The following is a 21,525-nucleotide window of genomic DNA, read 5'->3' on the forward strand; positions in this document are numbered from 1 at the left end:
GATGGGCATTTAGGTTGCTTCCATGTCCTGGCTATTGTAAATAGTGCTGCAGTAAACATTATGGCACATGTTTCTTTTGGGATCATGGTATTCTTTGGGTATATGCCCAGGAGTGGGATTACTGGATTATATGGTAGTTCTATTTGTAGTTTTTTAAGGAACCTCTAAACTGTTTTCCATAGTGGCTGTACCAACTTACAGTCCCACCAACAGTGCAGGAGAGGTCCCTTTTCTCCACACCCTCTCCAACATTTGTGGTTTCCAGACTTTGTGATGATGGCCATTCTGATCGGTGTGAGGTGATACCTCATTGTGGCTTTGACTTGCATTTCTCTATTGATTAGTGATGTTGAGCATCTTTTCATGTGTTTGTGGGCCATCTGTATGTCTTCTTTGGAGAAATGTCTATTTAGGTCTTCCACCCATTTGTGGATTGGGTTATTTGCTTTTTTGGTATTAAGCTGCATGAGCTGCTTGTATATTTTGGAGGTTAATCCTTTGTCCATTGTTTCATAGGCAACTATTTTTTCCCATTCTGAGGGTTGCCTTCTAGTCTTGTTTATGGTTTCTTTTGCTGTGCAAAAGCTTTTAAGTTTCATGAGGTCCCATTTGTTTATTCTTGATTTTATTTCCATGATTCTAGGAGGTGGGTCAAAAAGGATCTTGCTTTGATGGATGTCATAGAGTGTTCTGCCTATGTTTTCCTCTAGGAGTTTTATAGTGTCTGGCCTTACATGTAGGTCTTTAATCCATTTGGAGTTTATTTTTGTGTATGGGGTTAGGAAGTGTTATAATTTCATTCTTTTACATATTGCTGTCCAATTTTCCCAGCACCACTTATTGAAGAGGCTGTCTTTTTTCCATTGTATATTCGTGCCTCCTTTGTCAAAGATAAGGTGCCCATATGTGTTTGGGCTTACTTCTGAGTTCTCTATTCTATTCCATTGGTCTTCCTTTCTATTTTTGTGCCAGTACCATACTGTCTTGATCACTATGGCCTTGTAGTATAGTTTGAAGTCAGGAAGCCTGATTCCACCAACTCCATTTTTCCTTCTCAAGATTGCTTTGGCTATTCGGGGTCTTTTGCGTTTCCATACAAATCGTAAGATTTCTTGCTCTAGTTCTGTGAAAAATGCCATTGGTAGTTTGATCAGGATTGCATTGAATCTGTAAATTGCTTTGGGTAGTACAGTCATTTTCACGATGTTGATTCTTCCAATCCAGGAACATGGTATGTCCCTCCATCTGTTTGTGTCGTCTTTGATTTCTTTCATCAATGTCTTAAAGTTTTCTGCATACAGATCTTTTGCCTCCTTAGGCAGGTTTATTCCTAGGTATTTTATTCTTTTGGTTGCAATGGTGAATGGGAGAGTTTCCTTAATTTCTCTTTCTGCTCTTCCCTTGTTAGTGTATAGGAATGCAAGAGATTTCTGTGCATTAATTTTGTATCCTGCTACTTTACTAAACTCATCAATTAGTGCTAGCAGTTTTCTGGTAGAGTCTTTAGGGTTTTCTATATATAATATCATGTCATCTGCAAAGAGGGACAATTTTACTTCTTTTCCAATTTGTATTCCTTTGATTTCTTTTTCTTCTCTGATTGCTGTGGCTAACACTTCCACAACTATGTTGAATAATAATGGTGAGAGTGGACACCCTTGTCTTGTTCCTGTTCTTAGAGGGAATTCTTCCAGTTTTTCTCCATTGAGAACAATGTTGGCTTTTGGTTTTTCATATATGGCTTTTATTATGTTGAGGTAATTTCCTTCTATGCCCATTTTCTGGAGAGCTTTTATCATAAATGGATGTTGAACTTTGTCAAAAGCTTTTTCCACATCTATTGAGATGATCATATGGTTTTTATCCTTCAATTTGTTGATATGATGTATCACGTTGATTGATTTGCATATATTGAAGAATCCTTGCATCCCAGGGATAAACCCCACTTGATCATGGTGTATGATTTTTTTAATGTGCTGTTGGATTCTGTTAGCTAGTATTTTGTTGAGGATTTTTGCATCTATATTCATCAGTGATATTGGCCTCTAATTTTCTTTTTTTGTGACATCTTTGCCTGGTTTTGGTATCAGGGTGATGGTGGCCTCGTAGAATGAGTTTGGGAGCATTCCGCCTTCTGCAATATTTTGGAAGAGTTTGAGAAGGATAGGTGTTAGCTCTTCTCGAAATGTTTGATAGAATTCGCCCGTGAACCCATCTGGTCCTGGGCTTTTGTGTGTTGGGAGATTTTTAATCACTGCCTCAATTTCCTTACTTGTGATTGGTCTGTTCATGGTTTCTATTTCTTCCTGGTTCAGTCTTGGAAGATTGCATTTTTCTAAGAATTTATCCATTTCTTCCAGGTTATCCAATTGATTGGCATATAGTTGCTTGTAGTTGTCTCTCATGATCTTTTGTATTTCGGTGGTGTCCTTTGTTACTTCTCCTTTTTCATTTCTAATTCTGTTGATTTGCATCTTCTCCCTTTTTTTCTTGATGAGTCTGGCTAATGGTTTATCAATTTTGTTAATCTTCTCAAAGAACCAGCTTTTAGTTTTATTTATTTTTGCTATTGCTTCCTTCCTTTCTTTTTCGTTTATTTCTGCTCTGATCTTTATGATTTCTTTCCTTCTGCTCACTTTGGGGTTTCTTTGCTCTTCTTTTTCTAATTGTTTTAGGTGTAAGGTTAGGTTGTTTATTCAATCATTTTCTTGTTTCTTAAGGTAGGACTGTATTGCTATAAACTTTCCTCTTAGAACTGCTTTTGCTGCATCCCATAGGTTTTGGGTTGTTGTGTTTTCGTTGTCATTTGTTTCTAGATATTTTTTGATTTCCTCTTTGCTTTCTTTAGTGATTTCTTGGTTGTTTAAGAGTGAATTGTTTAGCCTCCATGTGTTTGTCTTTTTTGCAGTTTTTTTCCTGTAATTGATATCTAGTCTCATGGCGTTGTGGTCTGAGAAGATGCTTGATATGATTTCAATTTTCTTGAATTTGCCAAGGTTTGATTTGTGACCCAAGATGTGATCTATCCTGGAAAATGTTCCATGTGCACTTGAGAAGAAAGTGTATTCTGTTGGTTTTGGATGGAATGTCCTATAAATATCAATTAAGTCAAGATGGTCTAATGTGTCATGTAAAGCTTGTGTGTCTATTTATTTTCTGTTTGGATGATCTGTCCAATGATGTAAGTGGGGTGTTCAAGTCTCCCACTATTATTGTGTTCCTGTCGATGTCCCCTTTTATGGCTGTTAGCATTTGCCTTATGTATTGAGGGGCTCCTATGTTGGGGGCATAGATATTTACCATTGTGATATGTTCTTCTTGAATGGATCCCTTGATCATTATGTAGTGTCCTTCCTTGTCTCTTTTAATAGTCTTTACTTTCAAGTCTAATTTGTCTGATATGAGTATTGCTACTCCAGCTTTCTTTTGACTTCCATTTGCATGGAATATCTTTTTTCCATCCCCTCACTTTCAGTCTATATGTACCCCTTGGTCTGAAGTGGGTTTCTTGGAGGCAGCATATAGAAGGGTCTTGTTTTTGTATCCATTCAGCCAGGCTGTGTCTTTTAGTTGGAGCATTTAATCCATTTACATTTAAGGTGATTATTGACATGTGTGTTCCAATTACCATTTTCTTAATTGTTTTGGATTTGTATTTGTAGGTGTTTTCCTTTTCTTGTGTTTCCTACCTAGAGAAGTTCCTTTAGCACTTGTTGTAAGGCTGGTTTGGTGGTGATGAATTCTCTTCACTTTTGCTTGTCTGGAAAGCTTTTGATTTCTCCCTCAAATCTGAATGAGATTCTTGCTGGGTAGAGTATTCTTGGCTGTAGGTTTCTCTCTTTCAGGACTTTCAGTATATCCTGCCATTCCCTTCTGGCCTGCAGAGTTTCTGTAGAAAGGTCAGCTGTTATCCTTATGGGTTTTCCCTTATATGTTATTTGTGGCTTTTCTCTTGCTGCTTTTAATATTTTTTCTTTGTGTTTAATTGACGTTAGTTTGATTAATATGTGCCTTGGTGTATTTCTCCTTGGGTTTATTCTGTATGGGACTCTCTGCACTTCTTGGACTTGGTTAATTATTTCCTTTCCCATGTTGGGGAAGTTTTCCACTATAACCTCTTGAAACATTTTCTCAGACGCTTTCTTTTTTTCTTCTTCTTCTGGGATGCCTATAATTCGAATGCTGGTACACTTAATGTTACCACTGAGGTCTCTGAGATTGTCTTCTATTCTTTTTATTCTTTTTTCTTTTTCCTGCTCTGTGGCAGTTATTTCCCCCATTCTATCTTCCAACTCACTTATTCATTCTTCTGCCTCAGTCATTCTGCTGGTTATAGCATCTAGAGTATTTTTAATTTCAGTTATTTTGTTATCCATTGCTGTTTGTTTTTCTGAGTTCTTATGAACTGTTTCTTGTACTTTATTTTGTTATCGAGATTTTGTATCATTTTTACTATCATTGCTCTGAATTCTTTTTCAGGCATTTTTCCTATTTCCTCCTCATTTATTTGGCCTTGTGGGTTTTTTTCCTGCTCCTTTGCCTGCATGGTATTTCTTTGTTTCCCCATGGTTGTCCAAACTTTTGGGGTTGCTTGTCCTGGCAATAGAGGTGTTTATAGAAGACTGTCCAAGCCTCAGATAATATTTCTGTTTCCTTAGAGTCTCAGCTGTGTCCTTCTCCTCGCCTTGGGTTTTTTGTATTATTCTGTGACCAGCAGAGCTTCCTTTATTGTTCGTCTGTAAGTGTCGGTGTGTGGGGAGGGAGAGGGTACAATAGTGGCTCCTTCCCCTGGGAGTGAGTGAGCCATGGCGCACTGTTGTTTCAGTCGGGCTTGGAGGTGCCTGTTGCAGAGGGACGCGGGTGGCCCAGGTGTAAACAGAAAGTCTAAGAGTTGGGCCTCTCTAGGGTTGTTTTTGCTTTTTTTTTTCTCAGCAGCCCCCCTGCTGCCAGTGTTCCAAGGGGTTTTAATCTAGCCCTGCCCGAGGGCCTGAGGGTACTTGTTATCCCTGAGCACCTTAGGTGGCCCACAGGGCGTCTCTCCACTGCCTGTTGCAGAGGCACCGAAAGAGAGAGAGAGGCTATGTCCGCAGCTCCTCCCCTCCGCCCGTGAGCCTGCAGCATCCAGCCGCCATCATGGCCGGGCAGCTCTCAGGGGTGGGCACTCCTCGCCATGGACCTCTTCCCTCCTGTCCTCTTGGTCCGTCACCTTACTGGCAACAATTTTCCTCACCCTGAACCAGCTCTCTGGTTCCCACGCTCCCGCTCCCAGACCCTCTGTTCAGCTGTGAATCGACGTCTCGGTCCGGAACGTTGAGCTGTGGTGCAGACTTTCCGTATGTTTCTCACTCCCTCCCGTCTGCCACAGCTCCGCCGCTTCACCCTCTTTGAGCCGTGGTAGATGCCTCCCTACCGATTATGTCGGGCTCCTTGCGGTCCTTGGTGTCTGAGGTCGTCTGCTGGTGTTCAGTTGGTTCTCTGTCGGAATTATTGCGTCTTTTGGTGCATTCCCAATGCCTCTGTGGAGAGGGATGCATTCCACGTCCCTCTACTTCGCTGCCATCTTTTTCTCTCTCTCCCGCCCCTGTTTTAACAAGTCCTCCAGGTGACTCAACGTATGCTTAAGTTTGAAAAACAGTGCTCTAATAAAATTCAGCACAATGATGGAACACACACATGTGAACTAATCGATTGTATGTTTGCCAAGTTATTTAAATCAACTATCACCATAATCATCAATGGTTAACAGGCATGATGCCCAAACTATTAATATATAATCATAGATAAAATTAAATCCATTCTATGTGGTCACTCATTCAACACTTATTTGAGTATTTATTATGTGGCAGTCTGTGCCAGGTGCTGGGTGTATAATAGTGAATAAAAATACACTGTCCCTGGGGACTTCCCTGGTGGCACAGTGGTTAAAAATCCGCCTGCTAATGCTGGGGACACGGGTTCGAGTCCTGAGCTGGGAAGATCCCACATGCTGCAGGGCAACTAAGCTCATGCGCCACAACTACTGAGCCTGTGCTCTAGAGCCCACGTGCCACAACCACTGAAGCCCACACACCTAGAGCCCATGCTCTGTAACAAGAGAAGCCACTGCAATGAGAAGCCCGTGCACCACAACAAAGAGCAGCCTCCGCTCGCTGCAACTAGAGAAAGCCCGTGTGCAGCAACGAAGACCCAACACAGCCAAAAAAACAAACAAAAACAAAACAAAAAACCAAAAAAAACCCCCAAAAGACACTGTCCCTACCCAAAGGGACTTATTACGGTTTTAATACAATTCAGTGCAATAAATGCAATGATAGAAGTTCTACGGTAGTAGACAGTAGGGCCACACATGTCTGTCAAGGGAGGCTTCTCAAAGGGGAACAAATTTTCAAGGAGGAACAGGACCTGGACTGGGCTTCTCCAATTTCTTGAGGGAAGAAGAGTGGAAGGAATGGGTAGAGAGAAGATAGTGGCTCAAACTATAACTGTTGAATTAAGGTTGGAAATTTGGGGATGATTTAAAGGGAAAATGATATTGAAACAATAGTAAGGGGAAAGGGGAGAGGGAAGAATCTAGGATCTCCATAAGTTTCTGATTTGCAGCACCTGGGCAGGTGTTACTACCATTCATGTTGATAAAGAATACAGGAGAAGGAACAAGGATCATCATTTTCTTTGCTTCACAAATTCTTTGCAGAAACTGTTCTGCCTTCTACCTTCCCCCACAAGAACAGAACACAAAAAAAAGTAGGTTGGTGCTTTTTTCTTTTTTTAAACTGGCCCGGTAATAAACTGAATTATCCCATACACTCTCCTTTATCTTCACTTTACCACACAGTTACAGGAACCGAAACCATCTGGGGCAAATAGACAATGGTTATCTATTATAAGTAGAATAAAACAGATTATTAAGATTCTTATGACTATTTTGTACTCTAGGAAATGTCCGAAGATTAGATTACAACATGAGGTTTGCATTTGCATGACGGTATTCCTTGTGACCTCTGTAGAAATGGTATCTATGGCTCTGATAAGCCTACCAAGGACAAAGATTCATATCACAGGAAGCTGGAACTTTACAAGTCATCTTGACATTTCATTTTCCTTCCACTTTTATGCCAGAATTAGGTTATCTCAAAATGAGGATCAAGGAAAAACTATCAAACCAACAAAAAAACCATGAAAAAGGTAGAAGTTAAAGAAAGGGAAAATAATTTGTTTAGGGGTTTTATCTAAGGAGAAAAATAACAGAATTCCCTAAAATTTCTCTACTGGTATGACATTACTAAGTTGCTAATACTTATTCACATGAATTATGAAATTAATAATTTGACTAACACATTTTGAGATTAATACATTAATAATTTTAGTTTCTACAGTTTGTTCATTTCATGGCAAATAATCAACAGGTGGCAGCACATCATTCTTAAACAGTTTCTGATCTGTGCAAAAAATGGGTTCCAGAGAAGTTGTGTATAAATCAAGCTTTTGGAAATTAAATTCTGGTTTCTCATTCCAGGACTTCTTTATCTTAATTTCTGATTGATATGCAATAAACAATGGCTTCTAAGGTTGAAAAGCTTTCTCCTTAGCCTCTGTAAGTTAATAAGCCAACACAAATGCATGGGAGAGAAGCTTTCCAATAAAAAAATCTTTTTCTTCTGTGAATAATCCCCAGTCTTAACACGTTCCATATGTTAAGTTAAGGTAGGGGTGCATGCTGCATTGCATCGTTACTAGAAAAAACATGGAATGTGTTAATGGATGAACAGAGTAAATGCTAAAAAGCAAGAGTACTCTGCCTGGTGTCTAATTCCCAGTGGATCATTTGTGGGGCACTCGTTGTCCCTCAGCATGGTGCTTACTTGCTGACTGCACGTGTTCCTCCAAAGGCGGCTCATCTGCTCCCTGAACTGAAGCATATCCAGATGATGCAGTCTCACTGCGATTATCTTCTTCATGAGGAGAGGCACTATTGGATGTTTCGTTGGATACTGGAACTTGTAAAGACACTGATCCATCTTCAACATCCACCTGTGGAAAGCATTTGAACACATTAAGAGCCTCTCAGAGTATATGCTCTTCCTTGACACATCATTATAAAGTTTCTTCATAGGTGACTTATTAGAGCAATACTTCTTAACCTTTTAAACCCAGTTCGAATAACTGGGTTCAATGGGGTGAAAGATGTTACAGGCAGATTGCCATCAACATCAGACATGTTTATCTGGGTGAACACATCATAATACAATGCCTGATGAAAGATGTTACAGGCAGATTGCCATCAACATCTGGCATGTTTATCTGGGTGAACACTTCATAATATAATGCCTGATATAAGGAAGGCACAGAAAAAATTTTCTATGCTGTCCCCTAGGGGTATTGAGAATCACTGTCGTGTATCATGAAATAGGTAGGTTTTTTTCTCCACTTATGAAATATAATTCAATATTTATTATACTTTCTCAAACTTTACATGCTTATTTAACTACAAGTTTGATTGCTATGCAAGAGTAAGAAAGTAAAAAACAGCAAGGGGTATCAGAAGTCAGTTGAGGTCATCTCTTCAAATTCTGACCAAACAGTAAGTACATTTGAGGAGAGGGAAGAAAGAGAAAAATGGAGGTGGTCCAACATGGTACCACACTGTCACTATGATGTAAGCAGGTCCAATTTTTGGTATGGACTGTAAGTCTAGCACATTATGTAGCTAAAAAATAAGGATGCTATTTTCCTGAAGGCCTGGATATATAAGTAACACACTGCTTAAGTTCCTTCATAAAAGTAGTTTAGCAATATTTACCTCAATTCCCAAAGCTTTGAGTATGTCACATTTGCACATGGGGCAAGTCCTGTGTTCTAACAGCCATGGGTCAACACATGTCTTATGGAAAATATGGCTAATGAAGGGAAAAACACATAAATTGATTATCAGTTGTGAAACAGTAACAACACTTTGCGTAATACACTAGCAGGTTACCCTGTAAGTTTACTTAGCCTTTAACGGAGGCCTTTTTTTTTTTTTTCCTTTTAAACACACTATTACAGAAACAAAATTTGGAAATTTCATAATACAGTACTTTTAAATATAGAAGCCTCATTACCCTAGCTTCATAAACACTATTTTCAATATCACTTACTTGAAAAATAGCTAAGATGTTACCAGACCTAAGATTTTGTTCAGTAATTCAGATCTTAACTGTTTTGTTATTCCCTAACTATGAAATGGTACAGTCATCCTCAATAATACAGTACAATAAAGTATTGAGTGAAACATAATTCCAATACTTTAGGTAATGTGATAAATTCCAAAAATGCCACTACTTAATAGCTAAAAGGAAGAGTATTAAGAACAACTTCCAGGAGAAGAATAAGAAGCTAAAGAATGAAGACTTCCAAACAGGTGCTCATGGGCTTCCCTGGTGGCACAGTGGTTAAGAATCTGCCTGCTAATGCAGGGGACACAGGTTCGAGCCCTGGTCCAGGAAGATCCCACACGCCGCGGAGCAACTAAGCCCGTGTGCCACAACTACTGAGCCTGCGCTCTAGAGCCTGCAAGCCACAACTACAGAGCCCACGTGCCTCAACTACTGAAGCCCGTGTGCCTAGAGCCCATGCTCTGCAACAAGAGAAGCCACCACAATAAGAAGCCTGCATACTGCAATGAAGAATAGCCCCTGCTCTCTGCAACTACAGAAAGCCCACGTGCAGCAATGAAGACCCAGTGTAGCCAATAAAAATAAACAACAAATAGGTGCTCATAAATTGATTTTATTTTTTTCTCAGTAGGAATGATAGAATTATATTGAATTAAATAATCCAGTAAAACACTCCTCCCCTCCCCCCCACCATACACAATTAAATAAACAGCGATCCTGGTTAGGTTCTTAGTTTTTTATGGAACTAGTTTCAAACTGTACCAGATTATGGGACCATTATATAATTAGCCTTATACTAATTCCAATGACATTAAAAATAAAGCAATCACTTATATTTAAATGAAAAGAAGTTAAAAATAAACACATTCTTTTCATCAATTTGGAAACATTCAAAATAGTTTCCCCCAACACAATTATTTTTGTAAATCAGCTATTCTTATTGATGACATAAAAGAAAATCAAACTTACTTGCAGGTTAAGATGCGCACCAAATCATTTGGTTTATATAGTTCAATACACACAGCACAACTATCTCCATCAGGGCCAATTTCCTAAGAGTAAATACTTATTGTTATTCGGATGGATAAGAAAAACAAACTAAAGACCAAGATCACAATATACACGTATTTAATAAATTACATAAATTCCCACAGAAGAAGGAGCATCGTCAATAAAATGACTGTTTCAATAAGCAATTTAAAATTATATGGACTTAACTGGAATCTAAAAAAAAGTCAAACTTATAGAAACAGAGTAGAAAAGTAGTTTCCAGGGGCTGAGGAATGGGTGGAAATAGAAGCTAATAAAAGCATACAAACTTTCAGCTATAAGATGAATAAGGTCTGAAGATCTAATATAAAAACATGGTGACTATGGTCAATAAAACAGTGTATTATGTAATTGAAATTGGAAAATAAAATATTTACACTTTAAAAGAAGGAGAGGAATCAAGATGGCAGAGTAGGAGGATATGCTCTCACTCCCTCTTGCCAAGAGCACCAGAATTACAACTAACTGCTGAACAATCATCCACAGAAAGACACTGGAACTCACCAGAAAAAACCACCCCACATCCAGAGACAAAGGAGAAGCTGCAATGAGACAGTAGGAGGGGCGCGACTGCGTTAAAATCAAATCCCATAAACGCTGGGTGGGTGACTCACAAACTGGAGAACAGTTACACCACAGAAATCCACCCACTAAAGTGAGGGTTCTGAGCCCCCCGTCAGGCTTCCTAACCTGGCGGTCCAGCAACAGGAGGAGGAATCCTCAGAGAATCAGACTTTGAAAGCCAGTGGGATTTGATTTCAGGACCTCCACAGGACTGGGGGAAACAGAGACTCTGCTCTTGGAGGGCACACAAAAAAGTGTGCTCACCAGGACCCAGGGGGAAGGAGCAGTGACCCCATAGGAGACTGAACCACACCTACCTGCTGGTGTTGGAGGGTTGCCTGCAGAGGTGGGGGGCAGCTGTTGCTCACCGAGGAGACAAGGGCACTGGCGGCAGGGGTTCTGGGAAGTGCTCAATGGCATGAGCCCTCGAAGAGTCTGCCATTAGCCCCACCAAAGAGCCTGTAAGCTCCAGTTCTGGGTAGCCTCAGGCCAAATATTAAACAAGGTGGGAACATAGCCCCACCCATTGGCAGACAAGCAGATTAAAGTGTCACTGAGCTCCACACACCAAATCAGATTAAAGTTTTACTGAGCTCCACCCACCCAGCCCTACCCACCATCAGTCCCTCCCATCAGGAAGCATACACCAGCCTCCTAAATAGCTTCCTCCACAAGAGGGCAGACAGCAGAATCAAGCAGTATCAGCAGTATTTCATCTTGTGGAACTGAAAACCACAGTCACAGAAAGACAGAGAAAATGAAAAGGCAAAAGACCTTGTACCAGATGAAGGGACAAGATAAAATGCCAAAAAAACAACTAAATGAAGAGGAGATAGGCACCCTTACAGAAAAAGAATTCAGAATAATGATAGTGAAGATGATCCAGGACTTTGAAAAAAGACTGGATGCAAAGATCAAAAAGTTGCAAGAAAAGTTTACCAAAGATCTAGAAGAATTAAAGAACAAACAGGGATATGCAACACAATAACCAAAATGAAAAATACACTAGAAGGAACCAATAGCAGATTAACTGAGGCAGAAAGGCAAATAAGTGAGCTGGAAGACAGAATGGTGATAATCACTGATGCAGAAAAGAATAAAGAAAAAAGAATGAAAAGAACTGAAGACAGCCTAAGAGACCTCTGGGACAACATTAAACACACCAACATTCGCATTATAGGGGTCCCAGAAGGAGAAGAGAGAGAGAAAGGACCCAAGAAAATATAGGAAGAGATTATAGTCGAAAACTTCCCTAACATGGGAAAGGAAATAGCCACCCAAGTCCAGGAAGTGCAGAGATTCGCAGGCAGGATAAACCCAAGGAGAAACACGCCAAGACACACAGTAGTCAAACTGACAAAAATTAAAGACAGAGGAAAGTTATTAAAAGCAACAAAGGAAAAACGACAAATAACATACAAGGGAACTCCCATAAGGGTAACAGCTGATTTCTCAGCAGAAACTCTGCAAGCCAGAAGGGAGTGGCACGATATATTTAAAGTGATGAAAGGGAAGAACTTACAACCAAGAATACTCTACCCGGCAAGGATCTCATTCCGATTCGACAGAGAAATCAAAAGCTTTACAGACAAGCAACAGCTAAGAGAATTCAGCACCACCAAACCAGCCTTACAACAAATGCTAAAGGAACTTCTCTAAGCAGGAAACATAAGAGAAGAAATGCACCTGCAAAAACAAACCCAAAACAATTAAGAGCATGGTAATAGGAACATACATCTTGATAATTACCTTGAATGTAAATGGACCAAATGCACCAACCAAAAGACACAGACTGGCTGAATGGATACAAAACAAGATGCATACATATGCTGTCTACAAGAGACTCACTTCAGACCTAAGGACACATACAGACTGAAAGTGAGGGGATGGAAAAAGATATTCCATGCAAATGGAAATCAAAAGAAAGCTGGAGTAGTGATACTTATATCAGATAAAATAGACTTTAAAATAAAAAATGTTACAAGAGACAAGAAAGGACACTACATAAAGATCGAGGGATGAATCCAAGAAGAGAGAACAATTATAAATATATATGCACCCAATGTAGGAACACCTCAATACATAAGGCAAATGCTAACAACTATGAAAGAGGAAATCGACAGTAACACAATAATAGTGGGGGACTTTAACACCCCACTTACACCAATGGACAGATCATCCACACAGAAAATTAACAAGGAAACACAAGCTTTAAATGACACAATAAATCAGCTTGATTTAATAGATATCTATAGGACATTACATCCAAAAACAGCAGATTACACATTCTTCTCAAGTGCACATGGACCATTCTCCAGGATAGATCACATTTTGGGTCATAAATCAAGCTTTGGTAAATTCAAGAAAACTGAAATCGTATCAGGCATCTTTTCTGACCACAACGCTATGAGATTAGAAATCAATTACAGGAAAAAAACTGTAAAAAACACAAACACATGGAGGCTAAACAATACATTACTAAGTAACCAAGAGATCACTGAAGAAATCAAAGAGGAAATCAAAAAATACCTAGAGACAAATGACAATGAAAACACAATGATCAACAACCTATGGGATGCAGCAAAGGCAGTTCTAAGAGGGAAGTTTTTAGCGATACAATCCTACTCAAGAAAGAAGAAAAATCCCCAATAAATCTAAACTTACACCTAAAGAAACTAGAGAAAGAAGAGCAAACAAAACCCAAAGTTAGTAGATGGAGAGAAATCATAAAGATCAGAGCAGAAATAAATGAAATAGAAACAAAGAAAACAATAGCAAAAATCAATAAAAGTAAAAGCTGGTTCTTTGAGAAAAATAAAATTGATAAACCTCTAGCAAGACATCAAGAAAAAGAGGTAGAGGACTCAAATCAATAAAATTAGAAATGAAACAGGAGAAGTTACAACGGACACCACAGAAATAAAAAGCACCATAAGAGACTACTACAAGCAACTACATGCCAATAAAATGGACAACCTGGATGAAATGGGCAGATTCTTAGAAAGGTATAACATTCCAAGACTGAATCAGGAAGAAACAGAAAATATGAACATACCAATCACAAGAAATGAAACTGAAACTCTGATTAAAAATCTCCCAACAAACAAAAGTCCAGGACCAGATGGATTCACAGATGAATTTTATCAAACAGTTAGAGAAGAGCTAACACCCATTGTTCTCAAACTCTTCCAAAACATTGCAGAGGAAGGAACACACCCAAACTCATTTTATGAGGCCACTATCACCCTGATACCAAAACCATACAAAGATACTACAAAAAAAGAAAACTACAGACCAATATCACTGATGAATTTAGAGGCAAAAATCCTCAACAAAATGCTAGCCAACAGAATCCAACAACACATTAAAAGGATCATACACCATGATCAAGTGGGGCTTATCCCTGGAATGCAAGGATTCTTCAATATATGCAAATCAATCAATATGATACACCATATTAACAAATTGAAGGATAAAAACCACATGATCATCTCAATAAATGCAGAAAAAGCTTCTGATAAAATTCAACACCCATTTATGATAAAAACCCTCCAGAAGGTGGGCACAGAGGGAACCTACCTCAACATACTAAAGGCCATATATAACAAACCCACAGCAAACATCATTCTCAATGGTGAAAAACTGAAAGCATTCCCTCTAAGATCAGGAAGAAGACAAGGATGTCCACTCTCGCCACTACTATTCAACATAGTTTTGGAAGTCCTTGCCACAGCAATCAGAGAAGAAAAAGAAATCAAAGGAATCCAAATGGAAAAAGAAGAAGTAAAACTGTCACTGTTTGCAGATGACATGATACTATACATAGAAAATCCTAAAGATGCCACCAGAAAACTACTTGAGCTAATCAATGAATTTGGTAAAGCTGCAGGACACAAAATTAACACACAGAAATCTCTTGCATGTCTATACACTAACAATGAAAGATTGGAAAGAGAAATTAAAGAAACAATCCCATTCACCATTGCAACGAAAAGAATAAAATACCTAGGAATAAACCTAACCAAGGAGGTAAAAGACCTGTACTCAGAAAACTATAAGACACTAATGAAAGAAATCAAAGATGACACAAACAGATGGAGGGACATACCATGTTCTTGGATTGGAAGAATCAACATTGTGAAAATGACTATACTACTGAAAGCAATTTACAGATTGAATGCAATCCCAATCAAATTACCAATGGCATTTTTCACAGAACTAGAACAAGACATTTTATGATCTGTATGGAAAAGCAAAAGACCCCGAATAGCCAAAGCAATCTTGAGAAGGAAAGACGGAGTTGGGGGAGTCAGGCTTCCTGACTTCAGGCTATACTACAAGGCTACAGTGATCAAGACAGTATGGTACTGGCACAAAAACAGAAATATAGATCAATGGAACAGGATAGAAAGCCCAGAGATAAACTATGGTCAACTAATCTATGACAAAGGAGCCAAGGATATACAATGGAGAAAAGGCAGCCTCTTCAATAAGTGGTGCTGGGAAAACTGGACAGCTACATGTAAAAGAATGAAATAAGAACACTTCCTAACACCATACACAAAAATAAACTCCAAATGGATTAAAGACCTAAATGTAAGGCCAGACACTATAAAACTCCTAGAGGAAAACGTAGGAAGAACACTCTTCGACCTAAATAACAGCAAGATCTTTTTTGATCCACCCCCTAGAGTAATGGAAATAAAAACAAATATAAATAAGTGGGACCTAATGAAACTTCAAAGCTTCTGCACACAAAGGAAACTATAAGCCAGACGAAAAGACAACCCTCAGAATGGGAAAAAATATTTGCAAACACATCAACAGACAAAGGATTAATCTCTAAAATATATAAACAGTTCATCCAGCTCAATAGCAAAAAAACAAACAACCCAATCAAAAAATGGACAGAAGACCTAAACAGGCATTTCTCCAAAGAAGACATATGGATGGCCAAGAGGCACATGAAAAGCTGCTCCACATCACTAATTATTAGAGAAATGCAAATCAAAACTACAATGAGGTATCACCTCACACTGGTTAGAATGGGCATCTTCAGAAAATCTACAAACAGTGAATGTTTGAGAGGGTGTGGAGAAAAGGGAATGCTCTTGCACTGTTGGTGGGAATGTAAATTGATACAGCCACTATGGAGAACAGTATGGAGGTTCCTTGCAAAACTAAAAATAGACCTACCATATGACCCAGCAATCCCACTGCTGGGCATATACCCAGAGAACACCATAATTCAAAAAGACACATGCACTCCAATGTTCATTGCAGCACTATTTACAATAGCCAGGACATGGAAGCAACCTAAATGTCCATCAACAGAGGAATGGATAAAAAGGATGTGGTGTATACATACAATGGAATATTACTCAGCTGTAAAAAGCCATGAAACTGGGACATTTGTAGAGACGTGGATGGACCCAGAGACTGTCATAAGGAGTGAAGCGTGTCAGAAAGAGAAAAACAAATACCGTATATTAACACATATATGTGGAATATAGAAAAATGGTACGAATCAACCTGTTTGCAAGGCAGAAATAGAGACAAAGATGTAGAGAACAAACATATGGACACCAAGTGGGGAAAGCGGGGAGGGTTGGGGGGGGGATGAATTGGGAGATTGGGATATGAAATAGTACACTCTAAATATATGCAGTTTATTGTCTGTTAACTGTATCTCAATAAAAGTTCTTTAAAAAAAAGTAAAAGAAGGAAGTTCCTTGGTTGCCTAGTGGTTAGGATTCCAGGCTTTCACTGCTGTGACCTGGGTTCAGTCCCTGGTCAGGGAACTGAGATCCTGCAAGCCATGTGGTGCAGCCAAAATAAATAAACACATAAATAAAGTAAAACAATAAAGTCAACCAAAGAGGAACAGTACAAAGAGAAATATGAGCACTGATTTAAACCTTTTCCTGGTTTTAGAATTTACACAATGCCATAGTTCTATGGCTGTTTTTCCATTAAAAAAATTGAAGTATAATTCACATGCTGTAAAATTCACTCTAAATGTTGAGTATATAGTTTTGCAAGTTTGGAGAAACATGTAGTCACTTAATCCCCACCATAATCAAGATATAGGATAGTCCTGGTACCGCAACAAATTCCTCTATACCACTTTGTAATTAACCCCTCTGTAATTAACCCCTCCTTTTGCTGCTATCTTTCGCAACTCACTGACCTGTTTTTCAGTGCCGATAGTTTTGGCTTTTCCAGAATATCTTATAAGTGGAATTGTGCTTCATATAGCCTTTGAGTCTGGCTTCTTTCACTTAATATAATGCATTTGCGATTCATCCATGTTGTTGTATATATCAGTAGGGTTCCTCCCTTTTTATTCCTAAATAGTATTCCATGATATGGAGGTACCACAGTTTTTTTTATCCATTCAAGATTTGAAGCACATTTGAGTTCTTTCCAATTCTTGGTAATTATCAGTACAGCTGCCATGAACAATTGTGAACAAGTTTTTATGTGAACGGGTAAACACCTAGCAGTGAGACTGCTGAGTTCTTTGGAGAGTGTATATTTGACTTCATAAAGAACTGCCATTCACTTTGCTGTACAGCAGAAGCTAACACAACACTGTAAAGCAATTATACTCCAATAAAAAAATATAGCTGTACATTGCATTCTCACCAGCAAATGCATGAGAGTTCCAGTTGTTCCACATCTGGCCAGCTCTTGGTATTGTCAGTTGAATTGGTTTTAGCCATTCTAATAAATGTGCTGTGGGTATCACATGGTGGTTTTAATTTGCATTTCCCTAATGACTAATGATATTTAGCATCATTTTATGTGCTTTTTTGCTAGCCACATATTTCTTTGGTAAAATGTCTGTTTTTCTCATTTTTCCACTAGGTTGTTTGTTCTCTTGTTGAGTTTTGAGAGTTCTTTATATATTCTGGATACAGTCCTTTATCAGATATGTGATTTGCAAATATTTTTCTCCCTGTCTGTGGCTCTTTTCAGTCTCTTAACAGGGTCTTTTGAAGAGCAAAAGCTCTTAAGTTTAGCAGTCAAATTGCTCATTTTTTTCCTTTAATGGACTTGTTTTCTGTATCATATCTAAGTAATCTTTGCCTAACCCAAGCTACAAATACATTTTTCTCCAAAGTTTTCTCCTAAAATTTTATAGTTCTAGGTTTCATATTTAAGTCGATGATCCATTTCGAGTTAATTTTTACAGAGGGTATGAAATATTGACTGAGGTTCATTTTTTCTTGTATACGGATATTCAGGAGAGCCAACAACTGGCTGCCCTTTCTTCTTTGCATTGCTTTTGCACCTTTGTTGAAAATCAATCGACCATACATGTGTGGGTCTATTTCTGGACTGTCTCTTCTGTTCCAAAGATCTAAAGGATCCAAAGATCCTTTCCCTAATACCAGGCTTTCTTGACTACTGTAGCTTTAAAATAATTCTGCAAATCAGGAAATGTCACCCAAATTTGTTATTTTTTTAGTTGATTAGTTTATTTTTTATTGGCTGCGTTGGTCTTCGTTGCTGTGCTTTGGCTTCCTCTAGTTGCGGCGAGCAGGGGCTAATTTTTGTTGCAGTGTACAGGCTTCTCGATGCAGTGGCTTTTCTTGTTGTGGAGCATGGGCACTAGGCACGTGGGCTTCAGTAGTTGTGGCACTCAGGCTCAGTAGTTGTGGCTCGTGGGCTCTAGAGCACAGGCTCAGTAGTTGTGGTGCACAGGCTTAGTTGCTCCAAGGCAAGTGGGATCTTCCCAGACCAGGGCTTGAACCCGTGTCCCCTGCATTGGCAGGCAGATTCTTAACCACTGCATCACCAAGGAAGTCCCAAATTTGTTCTTTATCAAAATTGTTTTGGTTATTCTAGTTCTTTTGCTTTTCCAAGTAAATTTAGAATCGACTTGTCAATCCCTACAAAAGATGCAACTAGGATTTTGATTGAAACTGCATTGAATCTATAGATCAGTTTGCGGAGGAACTGACATCTTGACAATAGAGAGTTTTCTAACCCATGAACACAGTATATCCCTCCGTTTCTTTAGGTCTTCTTTGATTTCTTTCTTTCATTGGTGTTTTGCAGTTTTCAGCATATAGATCTGGTACATATTTTGTAAGATTTATACCTAAGTATATAATGGTTTTGGTGCTATTATAAATGGTATTTTTTATTTCAATAAGTTCTATAGCTATATTTTTATTGTAGTACAAACTTCTATAGCTATTTTTTGATATGTGTTTTATATATCAATGGTAGTTTTCAACTGTGCTAAATCTGAAAATGGATGTTCAAGTAATGTTGTACTGAAGCACTGTATTAATTTCTTGTTGTTGCTCTAACAAATTATAATAACTTAGTGGCTTCAAATGACACAAACTTTTACTGTTATTGTTCATGGCCCCTTTCTTGTATCACTCCAACCTCTTGCTTCCATTGTCACATCTCCTACTGCACTGTAGTCAAATCTCCCCTTTCCTCCCTCTTATAAAGACACTGTGATTATATTTAGTACCCACCTGGATAATCCAGGATAATCTCCCCATCTCAAGATCCTTAACGTAATCATACCTGCAAAGTCCTTTTGCCATATAAGGTAACATTTATGGGTTCCAGGGATTAGGACCTAGATGTCTTTGAGGGCCATTATTCAGCCTACCTCCAGCATCAAATAGATTAAAAAATCAATAAGATTTAAAAACTACAGTGAAAATCATACTTTGGAAGAACATTTAGCTTTAGCTTGGTAGCACTGCTTTAAAACAAATAGCATTTAAAAGTCAAAAATGCACCTTGTCTCCTTGTTTCAGTGTACGGAGTTGAAGCCTTCCAATAGCTTTTTTAGCATCTGCCTTTAATTGTCTCTGTAATAAAAAAAATAGCAGGTAATGGAAAAAATATTTTTAAAAGAAATACAATCAAAAAGGTAGAGAGGATTAATAAATATTTATCAATTAAAAGCCAATGTAAAAAGAAATTGAAGACACAAATAAATGGAAAGATATCCCCAAAAAAGCCAATGTATAAGTAAATTTTAAAAGATCAAATTTAATTAACCATAATAAATGTCCATTTATCTGATATCAAGCAGGGTTTTTTTTAAATTACTGAAACCTTATGTTTCCCTACCTTCTTAAACAGCAGCTTTGGGCCACAATGGTAAAGCTATGTGTCCCTATTCCAAATGGATTCAGATGCTGTGAATTTTCAAAGCAATTTTCCTATTTTCAAAAGCCCAGAGGACTTTAAAGTACATCTTTTCCAATTTCTTTTTTTTTTTGAATTGTGTCTTGTTTGGTAGAAAGTACATAGGATTTGGATGCAAACAGACCTAGCTTCAAAAATCTGACTTTATCACTTACTAAATGAATAATCCTAGACAAGTCATTAAATCGTTCAGCTTGTTTACTCATCTATAAAATGAGGATAATACCAATCCTTACAGTGTTACTCAGTATGAAGAAAAAACTCTGTTTATAACCACTACTTCCTTGTAAGGAGGGTAGATTCTGAGAGTGGTAAGCCTTTTTTTTTTGTTTCACTGAATATATACCTAGATAAGTCTGGATATGCAAAGGCAAGCCCACGGCTCATTCAGAGAATAAGGACTAAAATATTATATATCTACCTATCCATTTATCCATATACACACATATGTATATATGTATATATTTGAATCAGAAATGAGGTTGGGGTACAGGGGGAAATTTAAAAGGTGAGGGAAAAGTCAGAAAGAGAGGAATCAGCGAGAAGTCTGTCCCTCTGTGTGGGATGAACTGGCCAGAGGAAAAAAAACTCCCAGGTGGTATGAGATATTTGGAGTTAATCTGAAATTATTTGTGATGCCACAAATAAACCTTCCATTCAGTAAACTCTACCACATACACAAATGCCTCAAGTGAAGATAATACATGTGTAAATTGAAGAAGCTAGGTTTCACACCTGGGTGAATGCTGTATGGAATAGAGAGATAGCATGTGTAGCATGGCAAGATGATAAGCAGTTTTCCTATTTTGTACTGTAAAATGAACAAACTTAGAGAAATTCAGCAAAAAGTAGGTGCTCAGAACCAGAGGTCTTGTGAGAATGTCAACAGCTTCTTCATCCCCCTGTATGTACCTCCATCCCCAGCAGGGAGACCCCAGGTGACATTGAGGTTATATGAAAATTAGAGATAACGTAAGTAAAGTATGCAGCATAATGTCTGGCTGATAGCAGACTTAATAAAATGTTTATTAAATGAAATTATAAAGTACTATTCATCAATAAGCAAAACAGATTTACACATATCTGTAGCAAATATATTTTTAAAGGAAATAATCCATGAGATAGGTATGCAAGGAAATTCCTTAATGCCCAAACCTGCCTCCAATATCATTTTGTGAAAGGTATTTGGCTTGCTGCCAAGGACTTTAATGCCAAAGTATTTCTCTGCTGTCAGAGTAGCAGCAGAAACTTCTCAGATTGTTACCTGACTGGCAAATATAGCTCATAGGAACATTTAATAGGAAGGCCTAGCCTTTACAAGGAAAGAAGTGCTAATTGAAGCCCTTTCACTCCCTCTTTGGGACTTAATTGTGGATTTTACTCACAAGGGAAATTTATGATGGTACTTGACTTTGAGCATAAATATTTTCCCTTCTATTTTGTCACTTGCATCACAAGTAAATAATAGAGTGACAGTGAATGGAGGTATACTTAGGATCTTTAGAGTCGGAAAAACTCTTAGAGTTCACCTAGCCTGATATCTAATCTGACAGATAAGATAACTGAT

At 38.3% G+C, this 21,525-nt stretch overlaps 1 protein-coding gene across 2 annotated transcripts in view; it reads right to left on the reverse strand.

Annotated features, from left to right (window-relative positions):
• Positions 1-21,525, reverse strand: part of RNF128 (ring finger protein 128) — a 95,650-nt gene that overhangs the window by 7,304 nt on the left and 66,821 nt on the right. For both annotated transcript variants that reach the window (XM_057719302.1, XM_057719301.1), the window contains exons 3-6: positions 19,544-19,615; positions 10,125-10,207; positions 8,801-8,897; positions 7,863-8,031 (exon numbers count right to left, since the gene is read on the reverse strand). In XM_057719302.1, the coding sequence (XP_057575285.1) occupies positions 7,863-8,031; positions 8,801-8,897; positions 10,125-10,207; positions 19,544-19,615 (421 nt within the window). The remainder of the gene's footprint in view (positions 1-7,862; positions 8,032-8,800; positions 8,898-10,124; positions 10,208-19,543; positions 19,616-21,525) is intronic.

The sequence above is a fragment of the Hippopotamus amphibius genome, chromosome X, assembly GCF_030028045.1.
Source record: "Hippopotamus amphibius kiboko isolate mHipAmp2 chromosome X, mHipAmp2.hap2, whole genome shotgun sequence".
Classification (NCBI taxonomy): domain Eukaryota; kingdom Metazoa; phylum Chordata; class Mammalia; order Artiodactyla; family Hippopotamidae; genus Hippopotamus; species Hippopotamus amphibius.